Source organism: Coregonus clupeaformis, chromosome 16 (genome assembly GCF_020615455.1).
Source record: "Coregonus clupeaformis isolate EN_2021a chromosome 16, ASM2061545v1, whole genome shotgun sequence".
Taxonomy (NCBI): Eukaryota; Metazoa; Chordata; class Actinopteri; order Salmoniformes; family Salmonidae; genus Coregonus; species Coregonus clupeaformis.
The window spans coordinates 20682124-20701370 of NC_059207.1; the positions used below are offsets into that span (position 1 = coordinate 20682124).

General features: G+C 44.7%; 1 protein-coding gene across 1 annotated transcript in view; it reads right to left on the reverse strand.

The window, feature by feature from the left end:
- The window catches only part of LOC121584279 (extracellular matrix organizing protein FRAS1-like), a 272736-nt gene that overhangs the window by 110667 nt on the left and 142822 nt on the right, over positions 1-19247 (reverse strand). Inside the window, exons 27-32 of the mRNA XM_045225959.1 lie at positions 16640-16771; positions 13710-13832; positions 13100-13320; positions 6554-6705; positions 2343-2505; positions 1527-1662 (exon numbers count right to left, since the gene is read on the reverse strand). Of these exons, the coding sequence (XP_045081894.1) occupies positions 1527-1662; positions 2343-2505; positions 6554-6705; positions 13100-13320; positions 13710-13832; positions 16640-16771 (927 nt within the window). The remainder of the gene's footprint in view (positions 1-1526; positions 1663-2342; positions 2506-6553; positions 6706-13099; positions 13321-13709; positions 13833-16639; positions 16772-19247) is intronic.

Consider the following 19247-nt stretch of genomic DNA (forward strand, 5'->3'; position numbering starts at 1 on the left):
AACACCACTCAGGGGTGAATAGTTATGGACGCTCAAGTTTTGTTTTTTTGTTTCACAAGAAAAAATATTTTGCATCTTCAAAGTGGTAGGCATGTTGTGTAAATCAAATGATACAAACCCCCCAAAAATACATTTTAATTCCAGGTTGTAAGGCAACAAAATAGGAAAAATGCCAAGGGCGGTGAATACTTTCGCAAGCCACAGTATATAGTGTATATGTAGTGTATGAAGGGGTGTCCCCATACTGCTGTATATATAGTGTATATGTAGTGTATGAAGGGGTGTCCCCATACTGCTGTATATATAGTGTATATCTAGTGTCTGAAGGGGTGTCCCCATACTGCTGTATATATAGTGTATATCTAGTGTCTGAAGGGGTGTCCCCATGCTGCTGTATATATAGTGTATATGTAGTGTATGAAGGGGTGTCCCCATACTGCTGTATATATAGTGTATATCTAGTGTCTGAAGGGGTGTCCCCATACTGCTGTATATATAGTGTATATCTAGTGTCTGAAGGGGTGTCCCCATACTGCTGTATATATAGTGTATCTGTAGTGGCAGGTAGCTTAGTGGTTAAGAGCGTTGTGCCAGTAACCGAAAGGTCGCTGGTTCTAATCCCCGAGCCGACAAGGTGAAAATCTGTCGATGTGCCCTTGAGCAAGGCACTTAACCCTAATTGCTCCTGTAAGTCGCCCTGGATAAGAGCGTCTGCTAAATGACTAAAATGTAAATGTAAAATGTTTATAGTGTATATCTAGTGTGTATCTAGTGTGTATATCCAGGCTCTGTCGCAGCCGGCCGCGACCGGGAGACTCATGGGCGGCGCACAATTGGCCCAGCGTCGTCCAGGGTAGGGGAGGGAATGGCCGGCAGGGATGTAGCTCAGTTGATAGAGCATGGCGTTTGCAACGCCAGGGTTGTGGGTTCGATTCCCACGGGGGGGCCAGTATAAAAAAATATATATATGTATTCACTAACTGTAAGTCGCTCTGGATAAGAGCGTCTGCTAAATGACTAAAATGTATATAGTGTGTATATAGTGTATATCTAGTGTGTGTATATTTTGTGTATATAGTATAGTGTATCTATAGTGTATATAGTGTACTAACCAGGGTTAGATCAGAAACATCTAAGACTGATGACACCATGTAGAAATACGTCAACAGACCAGTCAGTCCTTCAGCCTATCTAACCTCTCTCACTTTAAACTACTTTATTTGCAGGCTTCCCTCCACTTTCATCAGTTGTGTTTCATGTCTCTATGATTATTTGTAGTGTCAAATCAAATTTTATTGGTCACAGGTGTTGCGAAATGTACCTCTGTTTGTTGCGGGTGTTATTGCGGGTGTATTCATGTACCTCTGTTTATATTTACATTGCTTTGCCTAGGGCAATTTCCCTTTATGGGATAGATAGATTATTCAACTGAATTAATCGCTCTCTCTCTCTTTCATCTCTCTCTCTTTCATCTCTCTCTCTTCCCTCCCTCGCTCCCTCGCTCCCTCGCTCCCACACACACACACCACTTCCTCTCGTGTTCTCAATGAAGCCATATTTGGGTACGCTGATCATCCAAACCAGCAGGTCCTTGTTGGGTGTGTCCAGATCTGATACATTGATGTGATTGGTTGACAGCTGGACTCGTCCTCCTCCCTGGACCTAGAAATACACAACATAGACACTTGCATAACATGTCACATTGGGTGAGAGTGCTTCTAGGTGTAGTATGAAGTAGCCCCTAAATAGCTACTGATTTGAAGTCAGTTTAGTCCTTTCCACTCTAATCTTTACAGTTAGGATTTCATAATGTAACGCTGATCCTAGATCTTTGCCTATAAGGGCAACGTCCACCCCAAGCCTATTTCTATTATATTTCAAGTCTGCATGTAGCACATCTGATCATGCCTGTCAGCGTTATGGAGTGCTAGCTGTATGATTCTGAATATAGACCACATTCCATAGAATTAGAATGAGTAGAACCGAAATCCCCATTCCATTACCAGTCAAATTGCAAGACTCCTTCAAATCACGATGTCCATGGCATCGGGTAGTGGTGACAACTGACTGTTATTAGTCATGTTATACAGCCCTGGTGTTAGACACTCACACATATACCACACACACACACACATACACACACACACACACACACACACAAACACACTCATACAAACACGCACGCACACACACACAAAACACACACACGCAGCGTTTGACACTAGTCGACTGAGCGTTGCATCAGATGTGTTGCCTAGTGTTGCTTCATATGCTGCCGACCATCGATCTCTGCTCCATAGCAACTGTCTCTAGGCAAGCTGAGCTGTGGGAGGTGTGTGTACCTTGATGCCACTGCGGACAGTGACCACTGGAGGCTGTCTCTGCTTGGAGGTGATGGTGATGGTACACATCTGGTTGTCAAGGCGATTGTTTTCACCGTCATAAACAATGAAATGGAAGATGTCCGTCACTGGTTGGTTTCCTGTCTCAATGGAAGTGATGTACCTAACAGGAAGGAAGTTTCAGTAAAGTTTATCCGAAAACATAGCCTTCACGGAAAACAAAACAATATATATATATATATATATATATATATATATATATATATATATATATATATATATAAAAAATGGCTACGCTGATGCATAGTATCATCTTCTGGGTTATTAGTGCATTATTAGTGCATTATTAGTGCATTATTAGTGCATTAGCAGTGCATTATTAGTGCATTATTAGTGCATTATTGTTATCAGTTGAAACATAGAAATTGGTCATATAATATCAGATGATTAATACAAAACATTATAAAGGGGCTCATAACAAATAATAATGTATTATACCTGTTGGATTTAAAGGCCCATTGCAGTCAAAAACATGATTTTCCTGTTTTATTTATATTTCCACACTATGAGGTTGGAATAATACTGTGAACTTGTGAAACTTATGATAATGCCCTTTCAGTGTAAGAGCTGTTTGAAAAGAGTGCCTGAGATGTCAGCTTGCTTTGGTGGGATGGAGTTTTGGCCTACCTGGTGTAACACCGGGCGGTAAATTAGTTAATAGACCAATAAGAAAGAGAGTTCCAAACCTCTCTGCCAATAACAGCTCATTTTCAGTTTTCACCTACCCACTCCCAGACCACTCTCAGACGGTCCTAGCCAAATTGCTCTTTGCTAAGAAGCAATTTTTTATTATTTTTGACCATTTTTAAAAGGTGGACTCAGCAAAATGACGTCACCACGAACCGCAGATATTGAGATGAGCGAGATGCAAGACTTCGCTCTCACACAGTATCTGCTGCATGTTCGCTGCACACTCTTTACAGTGTGGTAGCCACGTGACCAACACAGCAGAGAAGTTGAGCATCGTGCTTCAACGCTCTTAGTTGTTTGCGGAAATTGACCCATTATGCTGTTTACTTTCTGCATCTAAGTCATATCGCTGAGTCTACCTTTAATGTAAAACGGTCACAGTAAGATACTTAATTGTTACCCAGAAATGATTTGATATTGAGATGAAAGCGGCTGCAGTGGACCTTTTAACTAAAGTCTTACCAAATGATCTTATCACATTTTATTACCTGCATTATGTTTATATCATGACCAATAGGGAATAGATGAGTGATTAAAATGAATATAGTTATGTCCTTGAGTTGTTCTTGTCTATTAATGTTCTGTATTATGTCATGTTTCATGTTTTGTGTTGACCCCAGGAAGAGTAGCTGCTGCTTTTGCAACAGCTGCTGGGGATCCTAATAAAATAACCTCATACTAAAATAACATTTTACACAAGCCCTCTACAATCTGGTGAAAGGCCACTGAATACATCTAACATCCTCTCATTCTCACATCGCAACACCACTAAATCAAATCAAAATTTTATTGGTCACATACACGTGTTTAGCAGATGTTATTGCAGGTGTAGCGAAATGCTTGTGGGTGCTTGTAAAGCCTAATACTGTATAAGCCCTTTAATGCCTAGTGAAAGTACCTGAATAAAATATAATCTTCTCTATCCTCTACAATAAAACAGAGCAACATTTCATCTGCATGTTCTACTGCACAGAGACGCAGTCTGCCAAGATGAACTAATACAGGTGATTCAAACAGAGATGTTTCTCATAATATTAGCCTAGCGTGCTAATTGCAGTAAAGCTAATCAGAAGCACAATTTGGAGATAATGGTTTTAATTTTGACACCTCTCAGAAGACCGTTGAGTCTGTGTGTGTGTGTGTGTGTGTGTGTGTGTGTGTGTGTGTGTGTGCGCGTGCGGGCGCGTGTGTGTGTGCGTGTGCGTGTGTGTGTGTGTGTGTGCGCGTGCCTGCGTCTCGCAGGTGGTTCGTATTTAACGTTCGCTAATTAGACATACTAATGTTTCTAATTTGTAGCGAGGATTTTACAGAGCCTCAGAGGGAGAATATTTATGTTTTTATAGCAGTTACACTCTAAGGAGTGATGGAAGGAAGAAGCCATTACTTTTACAGAAAACTCTCGGCCAGATCCTTACTGTGGGCCTAAATGAGAACTGCTCTCAATGAAATAACCTGGACCTATAAAATCTAAATGAGATAGAAATAAATATCTACCCGGCAGAACAAATCGTCTCAATAATTAGTGCAACAACGACAAAGGAGCTGGTAGGAATGGATACCAGAATGTGAGATTATTGTTTTAAGTCTGCATCTTAAGTCTAAAGTGGCTCCCTCTCCCCCATCTCACCTTCATCTGAAGAAGAACCACAGAAATCACTTCCAAGCTGTCCAGCTCTTACAGATCAGGGTAGATGAGGGAAAGCAAACAAGAAGAGGAAGCTACTTAAGGTGACTTAGATGCACCCTTAGTTTCAGATGCCTCTTACCTGATCTTGTGTTTGTTGACGTGGTCAACAGTGAAAGAGGAGTACTCTGTTCATCTCCTCTCTGTGGGTATGTGTGTTTTTCTACCTGATCTTGTGTTTGTTGACGTGGTCAACAGTGAAAGAGGAGTACTCTGTTCATCTCCTCTCTGTGGGTATGTGTGTTTTTCTACCTGATCTTATGTTTGTTGACGTCGTCCACAGTGAAAGAGGAGTACTCTGTCATCTCCTCTCTGTGGGTATGTGTGTTTTTCTACCTGATCTTGTGTTTGTTGACGTCGTCCACAGTGAAAGAGGAGTACTCTGTCATCTCCTCTCTGTGGGTATGTGTGTTTTTCTACCTGATCTTGTGTTTGTTGACGTCGTCCACAGTGAAAGAGGAGTACTCTGTTCATCTCCTCTCTGTGGGTATGTGTGTTTTTCTACCTGATCTTGTGTTTGTTGACGTCGTCCACAGTGAAAGAGGAGTACTCTGTCATCTCCTCTCTGTGGGTATGTGTGTTTTTCTACCTGATCTTGTGTTTGTTGACGTCGTCCACAGTGAAAGAGGAGTACTCTGTTCATCTCCTCTCTGTGGGTATGTGTGTTTTTCTACCTGATCTTGTGTTTGTTGACGTGGTCAACAGTGAAAGAGGAGTACTCTGTTCATCTCCTCTCTGTGGGTATGTGTGTTTTTCTACCTGATCTTGTGTTTGTTGACGTCGTCCACAGTGAAAGAGGAGTACTCTGTTCATCTCCTCTCTGTGGGTATGTGTGTTTTTCTACCTGATCTTGTGTTTGTTGACGTGGTCAACAGTGAAAGAGGAGTACTCTGTTCATCTCCTCTCTGTGGGTATGTGTGTTTTTCTACCTGATCTTGTGTTTGTTGACGTCGTCCACAGTGAAAGAGGAGTACTCTGTTCATCTCCTCTCTGTGGGTATGTGTGTTTTTCTACCTGATCTTGTGTTTGTTGACGTCGTCCACAGTGAAAGAGGAGTCCTCTGTTCATCTCCTCTCTGTGGGTATGTGTGTTTTTCTACCTGATCTTGTGTTTGTTGACGTCGTCCACAGTGAAAGAGGAGTACTCTGTTCATCTCCTCTCTGTGGGTGTGTGTGTTTTTCTACCTGATCTTGTGTTTGTTGACGTCGTCCACAGTGAAAGAGGAGTACTCTGTTCATCTCCTCTCTGTGGGTATGTGTGTTTTTCTACCTGATCTTGTGTTTGTTGACGTGGTCAACAGTGAAAGAGGAGTACTCTGTCCATCTCCTCTCTGTGGGTATGTGTGTTTTTCTACCTGATCTTGTGTTTGTTGACGTCGTCCACAGTGAAAGAGGAGTACTCTGTTCATCTCCTCTCTGTGGGTATGTGTGTTTTTCTACCTGATCTTGTGTTTGTTGACGTCGTCCACAGTGAAAGAGGAGTTCTCTGTCATCTCCTCTCTGTGGGTATGTGTGTTTTTCTACCTGATCTTGTGTTTGTTGACGTCGTCCACAGTGAAAGAGGAGTTCTCTGTCATCTCCTCTCTGTGGGTATGTGTGTTTTTCTACCTGATCTTGTGTTTGTTGACGTCGTCCACAGTGAAAGAGGAGTCCTCTGTTCATCTCCTCTCTGTGGGTATGTGTGTTTTTCTACCTGATCTTGTGTTTGTTGACGTCGTCCACAGTGAAAGAGGAGTACTCTGTTCATCTCCTCTCTGTGGGTATGTGTGTTTTTCTACCTGATCTTGTGTTTGTTGACGTCGTCCACAGTGAAAGAGGAGTCCTCTGTCATCTCCCGTTGGTCTGGGTCTGACCCTGTCCTGGTCAGGATGCCGTACATAGGAACCGACACCAGCTGAATACGGATCTTCTCATCTGGAGAGGTGTTGCTCTGCAAAATATTATCACATATTTCATATCATATTATAATATCAACAATGTTCCCACACATTTTTTTGGGACACTGAGCAAATTTTTTGGTCTTGTGTGCAGAAACTTGAATGCTGTGAGAATTTTGTGCAACTTCCAGCGCGTTTACAGTGAACACAGAAACAGTACCCTTAGAGTTTTAGACAGTAGCCAATAGGCTGTACCCTTACAGTTTTAGACAGTAGCCAATAGGCAGTACCCTTACAGTTTTAGACAGTAGCCAATAGGCAGTACCCTTACAGTTTTAGACAGTAGCCAATAGGCAGTACCCTTACAGTTTTAGACAGTAGCCAATAGGCAGTACCCTTACAGTTTTAGACAGTAGCCAATAGGCAGTACCCTTGCAGTTTTAGACAGTAGCCAATAGGCTGTACCCTGACAGTTTTAGACAGTAGCCAATAGGCTGTACCCTGACAGTTTTAGACAGTAGCCAATAGGCAGTACCCTTACAGTTTTAGACAGTAGCCAATAGGCTGTACCCTTACAGTTTTAGACAGTAGCCAATAGGCTGTACCCTTACAGTTTTAGACAGTAGTCAATAGGCTGTACCCTGACAGTTTTAGACAGTAGCCAATAGGCAGTACCCTTACAGTTTTAGACAGTAGCCAATAGGCTGTACCCTGACAGTTTTAGACAGTAGCCAATAGGCTGTACCCTGACAGTTTTAGACAGTAGCCAATAGGCAGTACCCTTACAGTTTTAGACAGTAGCCAATAGGCTGTACCCTTACAGTTTTAGACAGTAGCCAATAGGCTGTACCCTTACAGTTTTAGACAGTAGCCAATAGGCTGTACCCTGACAGTTTTAGACAGTAGCCAATAGGCAGTACCCTTACAGTTTTAGACAGTAGCCAATAGGCTGTACCCTTACAGTTTTAGACAGTAGCCAATAGGCAGTACCCTTACAGTTTTAGACAGTAAATAATAGACTATTGTGGCTATCTGAGCATAATGTAGGCCTACCAACAAAATCAACGGAGCAAATCCCTCACATGGAAATAGCTTTGAATTTCTATGATATAGCCTACAGTAGCCTATATGTCGTGTTCAATGCAGGGATACATTGCATGAGACTTTTAAAAAACGTTTTTACATGATGAAGGGCTTGACATTAATTAATGATTTTTTGCTTGGTCTGTAACACCATGGGCCGAATAGGTGACTGTAAATTGCATTGCATTGTGTTGTATGATGCAAGAAACCACTTGACTAAATCAAATTAATTATTATTACCATACAGTGAATTAGACGATGTAGGCTACCCCTCTATCTATTGCCTCATTTGCATATTCTGTCTCAAAATACAACACTGCCCCTATAATTAAGACAAGCTTTTTACCTGAGTGGCTTTTCAAAGACAGCTTGAAAGGTAGCCTACACGATTTGTGCTCTTGTAGGAAGCAGTCACTCCCCATTGCTGACCCATACTTATCTATAACTCGGCTTATAACTCGCTAACTAGCCAAGAATATCAACAAATATGCACACGCGCTCTGAACTGATCTGAAAAGCGTATTCACTCATGAGTGACTGAAAGACCTCTCGTGGCCTACCCCTGCCAATAGAATTCTACAACAAAATCACAGACTCAATCTTGCAAAGTTAGATGATTTTTTCGGTTTGTTGCATTGAAAAGGGGCTGATATAATGTTGATTCGATCACAGGAAAAACATTGATCTATACTGTATAGTGCAAACTAATGGGGCGAACTCAGTGAAGTTCAATCTCATGCGTCTCTGCGCGGCATGGCATTTATGTTGTCCGGCAGTCCTGGAGGAGGAGCATGGCCAAGCACGCACGCAGCTTAGAGGGAACATTGATTATCACACATGTACACTGCTCAAAAAAATGAAGGGAACACTTAAACAACACAATGTAACTCCAAGTCAATCACACTTCTGTGAAATCAAACCGTCCACTTAGGAAGCAACACTGATTGACAATACATTTCACATGCTGTTGTGCAAATGGAATAGACAACAGGTGGAAATTATAGGCAATTAGCAAGACACCCCCAATAAAGGACTGGTTTTGCAGGTGGTGACCACAGACCACTTCTCAGTTCCTATGCTTCCTGGCTGATGTTTTGGTCACTTTTGAATGCTGGGGTGCTTTCACTCTAGTGGTAGCATGAGACGGAGTCTACAACCCACACAAGTGGCTCAGGTAGTGCAGCTCATCCAGGATGGCACATCAATGCGAGCTGTGGCAAGAAGGTTTGCTGTGTCTGTCAGCGCAGTGTCCAGAGCATGGAGGCGCTACCAGGAGACAGGCCAGTACATCAGGAGACGTGGAGGAGGCCGTAGGAGGGCAACAACCCAGCAGCAGGACCGCTACCTCCGCCTTTGTGCAAGGAGGAGCAGGAGGAGCACTGCCAGAGCCCTGCAAAATGACCTCCAGCAGGCCACAAATGTGCATGTGTCTGCTCAAACGGTCAGAAACAGACTCCATGAGGGTGGTATGAGGGCCCGACGTCCACAGGTGGGGGTTGTGCTTACAGCCCAACACCGTGCAGGACGTTTGGCATTTGCCAGAGAACACCAAGATTGGCAAATTCGCCACTGGCGCCCTGTGCTCTTCACAGATGAAAGCAGATTAACACTGAGCACATGTGACAGACGTGACAGAGTCTGGAGACGCCGTGGAGAACGTTCTGCTGCCTGCAACATCCTCCAGCATGACCGGTTTGGTTGTGGGTCAGTCATGGTGTGGGGTGGCATTTCTTTGGGGGGCCGCACAGCCCTCCATGTGCTCGCCAGAGGTAGCCTGACTGCCATTAGGTACCGAGATGAGATCCTCAGACCCCTTGTGAGACCATATGCTGGTGCGGTTGGCCCTGGGTTCCTCCTAATGCAAGACAATGCTAGACCTCATGTGGCTGGAGTGTGTCAGCAGTTCCTGCAAGAGGAAGGCATTGATGCTATGGACTGGCCCGCCCGTTCCCCAGACCTGAATCCAATTGAGCACATCAGGGACATCATGTCTCGCTCCATCCACCAACGCCACGTTGCACCACAGACTGTCCAGGAGTTGGCGGATGCTTTAGTCCAGGTCTGGGAGGAGATCCCTCAGGAGACCATCCGCCACCTCATCAGGAGCATGCCCAGGCGTTGTAGGGAGGTCATACAAGCACGTGGAGGCCACACACACTACTAAGCCTCATTTTGACTTGTTTTAAGGACATTACATCAAAGTTGGATCAGCCTGTAGTGTGGTTTTCCACTTTAATTTTGAGGGTGACTCCAAATCCAGACCTCCATGGGTTGATACATTTGATTTCCATTGATAATTTTTGTGTGATTTTGTTGTCAGCACATTCAACTATGTAAAGAAAATAGTATTTAATAAGATTATTTCATTAATTCAGATCTAGGATGTGTTATTTTAGTGTTCCCTTTATTTTTTTGAGCAGTGTATTATTATTAAATGTCATAAAATGTATAACATTATGTGAAAATCTGTTTGAAATTATTTTAAAACATTGGTTGCTATTTTCAACACAGAAACGAGAGCCACTATAAAGATGAAGTTCAGACATGTTGACCATGAATCACCATAAATGGTTCTTTATCCAGGTGTGTGTGTGCTGCCTGTATGTCCGCTACTGGGATTGATCTTGCATCCTCTGTCTAGCAAACACACTTGACCGCCCTAATGACAAGACTTTAGCCAGCTGCACCACTGAAAAGCTAGCAATTGGATGGTGTGGGTGGAGGTGCTAGCAATTTCAGTTCCACACACACTCACTGTGTAGCCCAGTGTGTACTAACCATATAACCCAGTGCGTACTAACCATATAACCCAGTGCGTACTAACCATATAACCCAGTGTGTACTAACCATATAACCCAGTGCGTACTAACCGTGTAGCCCAGTGCGTACTAACCATATAACCCAGTGTGTACTAACCATATAACCCAGTGTGTACTAACCATATAACCCAGTGCGTACTAACCATATAACCCAGTGTGTACTAACCATATAACCCAGTGTGTACTAACCATATAACCCAGTGCGTACTAACCGTGTAGCCCAGTGCGCACTAACCATATAACCCAGTGCGTACTAACCGTGTAGCCCAGTGCGTACTAACCATTTAACCCAGTGTGTACTAACCGTGTAGCCCAGTGCGTACTAACCATATAACCCAGTGCGTACTAACCATATAACCCAGTGCGTACTAACCATATAACCCAGTGCATACTAACCGTGTAGCCCAGTGCGTACTAACCATATAACCCAGTGTGTACTAACCATTTAACCCAGTGCGTACTAACCATATAACACAGTGCATACTAACCGTGTAGCCCAGGGCGTACTAACCATATAACCCAGGAAGTACTAACCGTGTAGCCCAGTGCGTACTAACGGTGTAGCCCAGTGTGTACTAACCATATAACCCAGTGCATACTAACCATTTAATCCAGTGTGTACTAACCATATAACTCAGTGCATACTAACCGTGTATTCCAGGGCGTACTAACCGTGTAGCCCAGTGCGTACTAACCATATAACCCAGTGCGTACTAACCATATAAACCAGTGCGTACTAACCATATAACCCAGTGTGTACTAACCATATAACCCAGTGTGTACTAACCATATAACCCAGTGTGTACTAACCATATAACCCAGTGCGTACTAACCGTGTAGCCCAGTGCGTACTAACCATATAACCCAGTGCGTACTAACCATATAACCCAGTGCGTACTAACCGTGTAGCCCAGTGTGTACTAAACATTTAACCCAGTGCGTACTAACCATATAACCCAATGTGTACTAACCATATAACCCGGTGTGTACTAACCATATAACCCAGTGTGTACTAACCATATAACCCAGTGTGTACTAACCATATAACCCAGTGCGTACTAACCATATAACCCAGTGTGTACTAACCATATAACCCAGTGTGTACTAACCATATAACCCAGTGCGTACTAACCATATAACCCAGTGTGTACTAACCGTGTAACCCAGTGAGTACTAACCATTTAACCCAGTGCGTACTAACCATATAACCCAGTGCGTACTAACCGTGTAGCCCAGTGTGTACTAACCATTTAACCCAGTGCGTACTAACCATATAACCCAGTGCGTACTAACCGTGTAGCCCAGTGAGTACTAACCATTTAACCCAGTGCGTACTAACCATATAACCCAGTGCGTACTAACCGTGTAGCCCAGTGTGTACTAACCATTTAACCCATTGCGTACTAACCGTGTAACCCAGTGCATACTAACCATATAACCCAGTGTGTACTAACCATATAACCCAGTGTGTACTAACCATATACCCCAGTGTGTACTAACCATATACCCCAGTGTGTACTAACCATATAACCCAGTGCGTACTAACCATATAACCCAGTGCGTACTAACCATATAACCCAGTGCGTACTAACTGTGTAGCCCAGTGCGTGCTAACCGTGTAGCCCAGTGCGTGCTAACCATATAACCCAGTGCGTACTAACCGTGTAGCCCAGTGCGTACTAACCATTTAACCCAGTGCGTACTAACCATATAACCCAGTGCGTACTAACCGTGTAGCCCAGTGCGTACTAACCATATAACCCAGTGCGTACTAACCATATAACCCAGTGTGTACTAACCGTGTAGCCCAGTGTGTACTAACCGTGTAGCCCAGTGCGTACTAACTGTGTGAGGGTACTAACCGTAGCCCAGTGCGTACTAACCTGTAGCCCAGTGACAAAAGTAGCCCAGTGCGTACTAACCATGTAGCCCAGGCGACTAACCGTGAGTCCAGTGTGTTAACCGTAAGATAAGTAGCCCAGTGCGTACTAACCATATAACCCAGTGTGTACTAACCATATAACCCAGCGCGTACTAACCATATAACCCAGTGCGTACTAACCATATAGCCCAGTGCGTACTAACCATGTAGCCCAGTGCGTACTAACCATATAACCCAGTGCGTACTAACCATGTAGCCCAGTGCGTACTAACCATATAACCCAGCGCGTACTAACCATATAACCCAGTGCGTACTAACCATATAACCCAGTGCGTACTAACCATATAACCCAGTGCGTACTAACCATATAACCCAGCGCGTACTAACCATATAACCCAGCGCGTACTAACCATATAATCCAGTGCGTACTAACCATATAACCCAGTGCATACTAACCATATAACCCAGTGCGTACTAACCATATAACCCAGCGCGTACTAACCATATAACCCAGCGCGTACTAACCATATAATCCAGTGCGTACTAACCATATAACCCAGTGCATACTAACCATATAACCCAGTGCGTACTAACCATATAACCCAGTGCGTACTAACCATATAACCCAGTGCATACTAACCATATAACCCAGTGCATACTAACCGTGTAGCCCAGGTGAGTACGTCTGATGACGCTACTACTGTTCTCAGGAACCTCCATGGATAGCAGGGTCTCTGGGTCTCTCCTGGGCCCGTCACCCAGCACAACCACCTGTACCGCCGCCGTCGCCGTGGAGAAGGTGATGGCGTCCTCGTCAGTGGAGAAGCCGGAGTGTTGGTACTGCAGAACGTTACGGGTCACTTCACTGAAAGAGAACGTGTCACCTGGAGAGACAAAGGAGCGGTTTAATCATTGTGTTAAATATAAACATACTTGGAGTAAAACAAGGCCCGAGGTTTTTATTCATATACATCATCTTCCGTTGTTTGAAGAATACCTTGTTTGATGTTGGAATGTTGTTCTATTCCCATGTTTCAGTTCTCTAAATACAACATGCAGTGTGTGTCTGGGGATGTGTGACAATTCAGACCATGTGCAAAATTGTAAAGAAATTTGGCAACTTCCATTTTCAGGCACCTACTCTATTCTCTACAGAAGTAATTCCCCTTACACTACAATTCAATCTTAACTTCCCTTAACTAATAGAAGGAAAACCCAATATATGAACCTGGACCAGTTGTTTGGGGAAACATCTAGCTAATTTGCTGCTCACCGCTCATCATCTCAGTCTGTGAGTCCAACTCCATCTTGACCAGGGTCCCATGGACCGGTCCTTCCACCAGCTCCAACTCATCAGGAGCCGTGTCTGCGTCAGTTACTGCCAGCTGCTGCCCACCTACACCAAGTATTGTGAGCGACACTGAGCATGAAAGCCATGTTGTATACCAATGATTCACCATATCTTGTTATACCAATGATTCACCATATCTTTTATACCAACGAATCACAATGTCACACCCTGGCTCTGGGGACTCTATATGTTGAGCCAGGGTGTGTAGTTTCTATGTGTTTTGTTCTATGTTCACAGTCTAGTTCTTGTATTTCTATGTTGGCCAGAGTGGTTCCCAATCAGAGGCAACGAGTGTCAGCTGTTGCTGGTTGTCTCTGATTGGGAGCCATATTTAAACAGTCTGTTTTCCCTTAGTGTTTGTGGGATCTTGTTCCTTTTGGTGTGTTCCGTGTTTGTTGTGTTTAACATAGGACGTCACGTTATCGTTTGTTGTTTTGTTGCTCGTGCATTCAATAAATAAAATAAGTATGTTCGTTCATCACGCTGCGCCTTGGTCTACTCCGTCTAACGATCGTGTCAGAAGATCCCACCATACCAGGACCAAGCAGCGTGTCCAGGAGCAGGCAGCCTGGACATGGGAGGAAGTGCCGGGAAAGGAGCTGGAGAGGTTGGCGATGGCCCAGGTGGGCAAAGTGTGGTCCTGGGAGGACATGCTCGGGGGAAAAGGGCCATGGGCTAAGATTAAGGCCCTGGCGAGAGAGGAGCAACGGCGTCAACAGTGTCGTCGTCGGACGGACGAGAGGCAACCCAAAAAAATGTTTAGGGGGGGGGCACACGGCATGGGCGACTGGGCAGCAGGAGGCTGCCACAGGGCGAATTGGGAGGTTGGCAGAGGAGGCCGCCAGGTTACGGGGGCCACTGGTCGAAGAGGGGAAGGAAGGTGTAGAGGCACGGCGAGAGGTACTGGGGTGTGTTACCAGTCCGGTCCGGCCCGTTCCAGATCCCTGCGTAGGGCCAGTGGTGTGTGTCCCCAGTACGGTCCGGTCTGTTCCTGCTCCCCGCACCAAGGTAATGGTGCGCGTCGCCAGCCCGGCCCGGCCTGTTCCTGCCACTCGCACCAAGCCTACGGTGCGCGTCACCAGCCCGGCCCGGCCTGTTCCTGCCACTCGCACCAAGCCTACGGTGCGCGTCGCCAGCCCGGCCCGGACTGTTCCTGCTCCACGCACCAAGCCAGGGGTGCGCATCGTCAGCCCGGTCCGGCCCGTTCCTGCTCCACGCACCAAGCCAGGGATGCGCATCGTCAGCCCGGTCCGGCCCGTTGCTGCTCCACGCACCAAGCCAGGGGTGCGCATCGTCAGCCCGGTCCGGCCCGTTTCTGCTCCACGCACCAAGCCAGGGGTGTGCGTCGTCAGTCCGGCACAACCCGTGCCTGGGTCACCGGTGCCTGGTCAGGTACCGGTCAGCTGCTCCACACCGGAGCTGAAGCAATCCGCTCCTACGATGTCCAGTCCAGCTCCAGCCAGCGGGGCCAGACCGGACCAGGGGCGCTACGGGGGGATTATTGGAAGGTGGTGGGCAAGCCCGAGCCGGAACCGCCTCCGAGGAGGAATGCCCACCCAGCCCTCCCCTGTTTGGTTTATGTGGAGGCGCGGTCGCAGTCCGCGCCTTTGGGTACTGTCACACCCTGGCTCTGGGGACTCTATATGTTGAGCCAGGGTGTGTAGTTTTTATGTGTTTTGTTCTATGTTCACAGTCTAGTTCTTGTATTTCTATGTTGGCCAGAGTGGTTCCCAATCAGAGGCAACGAGTGTCAGCTGTTGCTGGTTGTCTCTGATTGGGAGCCATATTTAAACAGTCTGTTTTCCCTTAGTGTTTGTGGGATCTTGTTCCTTTTGGGGTGTTCCGTGTTTGTTGTGTTTAACATAGGACGTCACGTTATCGTTTGTTGTTTTGTTGCTCGTGCATTCATTAAATAAAATAAGTATGTTCGTTCATCACGCTGCGCCTTGGTCTACTCCGTCTAACGATCGTGTCACACAATTTCTTTGTATACCAATCATTTACCATATATTTGCATACCAATGATTCACCATTTCTTTGTATACCAATAATTTACCATATATTTGCATACCAATGAGGGATAGGGTTAGGGTTAAGGGTAAGGGTTGGGGGTTTGGGGTTAAGGTTAGGATTAGGGTTAGGGTTTAGAGTTAGGGAAAATAGGATTTTGAATGAGAATCAATTGTTGGTCCCCAAAAATCCCTCACAAGTATAGTAATAACCTGCTGTGTGTGTGTGTGTGTGTGTGTGTGTGTGTGCGTGTGCTTATTGTGTGTGTGTGTGTGTGTGTGCGTGTGTGTGTGTGCTTATTGTGTGTGTGTGTGTGTGTGTGGGTGCGTGTGCTTGTTGTGTGTGTGTGTGTGTGCGTGTGCTTGTTGTGTGTGTGTGTGTGTGTGTGTGTGTGTGCGTGTGTGTGTGTGCTTATTGTGTGTGTGTGTGTGTGTGTGTGCGTGTGCTTGTTGTTGTGTGTGTGTGTGTGTGTGTGCGTGTGCTTGTTGTGTGTGTGTGTGTGTGTGTGTGTGTGCGTGTGCTTGTTGTGTGTGTGTGTGTGTGCGTGTGTGTGTGTGCTTATTGTGTGTGTGTGTGTGTGTGTGTGTGCGTGTGCTTGTTGTGTGTGTGTGTGTGTGTGTGTGCGTGTGCTTGTTGTGTGTGTGTGTGTGTGTGCGTGTGCTTGTTGTGTGTGTGCGGGTGCGTGTGCTTGTTGTGTGTGTGTGTGTGTGTGTGTGTGCGTGTGCTTGTTGTGTGTGTGTGTGTGCGTGTGCTTGTTGTGTGTGTGTGTGTGTGTGTGCGTGTGTGTGTGTGTGCGTGTGTTTGTTGTGTGTGTGTGTGTGTGTGTGTGTGGGTAGTCTTACCTATAGGGGTTTGTCCCCCCATGCTGACCTCCAGAACAGGGTCTAGGATCTGGAAGATGGGGGGCTGCTGGTGGTTGACCAACAGCTGGATGGCAAAGTCCATCTCTGGAGTAGTGTGTTCCCCATCCGACACTGGAACACAGACACACACACAGGGGATAGATACACACACACACAGGGGATAGATAAACACACAAACATATTTGGCAAATTGTCTTCTTAGTCCCCAGGAGAGGAACGTTTTAAACGGCACTTTGGGGAAATATAAAAAGCACTAAGTGTTGATCCACTTACGGTATAAATATTAAAATACATCATTTATTTCTCAAAGGAGTGGAATTAAAGAACCTTAATACATTATAAATCCAAATAACGATGTAAAGATTATACACATATATCCAAGCTGTCGGGAATAATTGTTACTAAATAGCACCAATAAACATCACCTAAAAAACAACGTATGAAATGGTATCAATGGGTTTCAGCATGAGCTGGTAGGAATGGTGACAATTGGAAAGGTACAGTATGGAATGTACAGTATTAAAGGTGAAACGCAATGCAAGCAAGGAATTTACTAGTCAAAATGGACATGTTGGGGGAAAAAAACATTAAATAAGAGCGAAAATAAGAGATATCTAGGACCAGAAAGACATCAAAGAACACCAGCTCTTGACGATCTCACAACGCATGACTGTTTCTCTTAACCTACAGTACCAGTCAAAAGTTTGGACACACCTACTCATTCAAGGGTTTTTCTTTATTTTTACTATTTTCTGCATTGTAGAATAATAGCAAAGACATCAAAACTATGAAATAACACATATGGAATCATGTAGTAACCAAAAAAGTGTTCAACAAATCAAAATATATTTTAGATTCTTCAAAGTAGCCACCCTTTACCTTGATGACAGCTTTGCATACTCTTGGCATTCTCTCAACCAGCTTCACCTGGAATGCTTTTCCAACAGTCTTGAAGGAGTTCCCACAAATGCTGAGCACTTGTTGGCTGCTTTTCCTTCACTCTGTGGTCTAACTCATCCCAAACCATCTCAATTGGGTTGAGGTCGGGTGATTGTGGAGGCCAGGTCATCTGATGCAGCACTCCATCACTCTCCTCCTTGGTCAAATAGCCCTTACACAGCCTGGATGTGTGTTTTTTGGGGGGTCATTGTCCTGTTGAAAAACAAATGATAGTCCCACTAAGCCCAAACCAGATGGGATGGCGAATCGCTGCAGAATGCTGTGGTAGCCATGCTGGTTAAGTGTGCCTTGAATTCTAAATAAATCACTGACAGTGTCACCAGCAAAGCACCCCCACACCATCACACCTCCTCCTCCATGCTTCACGGTGGGAACCACACATGCAGAGATCATCCGTTCACCTACTCTGCGTCTCACAAAGACACGGCGGTTGGAACCAAGAATCTCACATTTGGACTCATCAGACCAAAGGATAGATTTCCACCGGTCTAATGTCAATTGATCTTGTTTCTTGGCCCAAGCAAGTCTCTTCTTCTTATTGGTGTCCTTTAGTAGTGGTTTCTTTGCAGCAATTCAGCTATGAAGGCCTGATTCACACAGTCTCCTCTGAACAGTTGATGTTGAGATGTGTCTGTTACTTGAACTCTGTAAAGCATTTATTTGGGCTGCAATCTGAGTTGCATTTAACTCTAATGAATTTATCCTCTGCAGCAGAGGTAACTCTGGGTCTTCCTTTCCTGTGGCGGTCCTCATGAGAGCCAGTTTCATCATAGCTCTTGATGGTTTTTGCGACTGCACTTGAAGAAACTTTTAAAGTTCTTGACATTTTCCCGGATTGACTGACCTTCATGTCTTAAAGTATTGATGGACTGTGGTTTCTCTTTGCTTATTTGAGCTGTTCTTGCCATAAGATGGACTTGGTCTTTTACCAAATAGGGCTATCTTCTGAATAACCCCCCCTACCTTGTCACAACACAACTGATTGAAATTCCACAAATTAACTTTTAACAAGGCACACCTGTTAATTGAAATGCATTCCAGGTGACTACCTCATGAAGCTGGTTGAGAGAATGCCAAGAGTGTGCAAAGCTGTCATCAAGGCAAAGGGTGGCTACTTTGAAGAATCTCAAATCTAAAATATATTTTGATTTGTTTAACACTTTTTCTGGTTACTACATGATTCCATATGTGTTATTTCATAGTTTTGATGTCTTCACTATTATTCTACAATGTAGAAAATGTAGAAAATAGTAAAAATAAATAAAAATAAGAAAAACCCTGGAATGAGAATGAGTAGGTGTGTCCAAACTTTTGACTGGTACTCTATTAGCACTTTAATGTTCGATGCAGCCTTGTGACTATGTGTAGGGGAAATACACCAAAGCCCACACAAACCAGGAAGCACTTTGGTGGATTCTCCACAACATACGAGACTACTTCCATCCAGGCCACTGAAGTTCTCCTAGTCCATACACTATAGCTAATTTTCCCCTAACATCAGACACCCTCTAGCGGTTGGAGGACTGAATCACCTCGAGCTCAACATTTAAATGGACTGGAAAATAACGGTACGTTTTGTGACTAACGACACCCTTTTAGCTAGCTGACCACCGATTTTCAGTGCAAT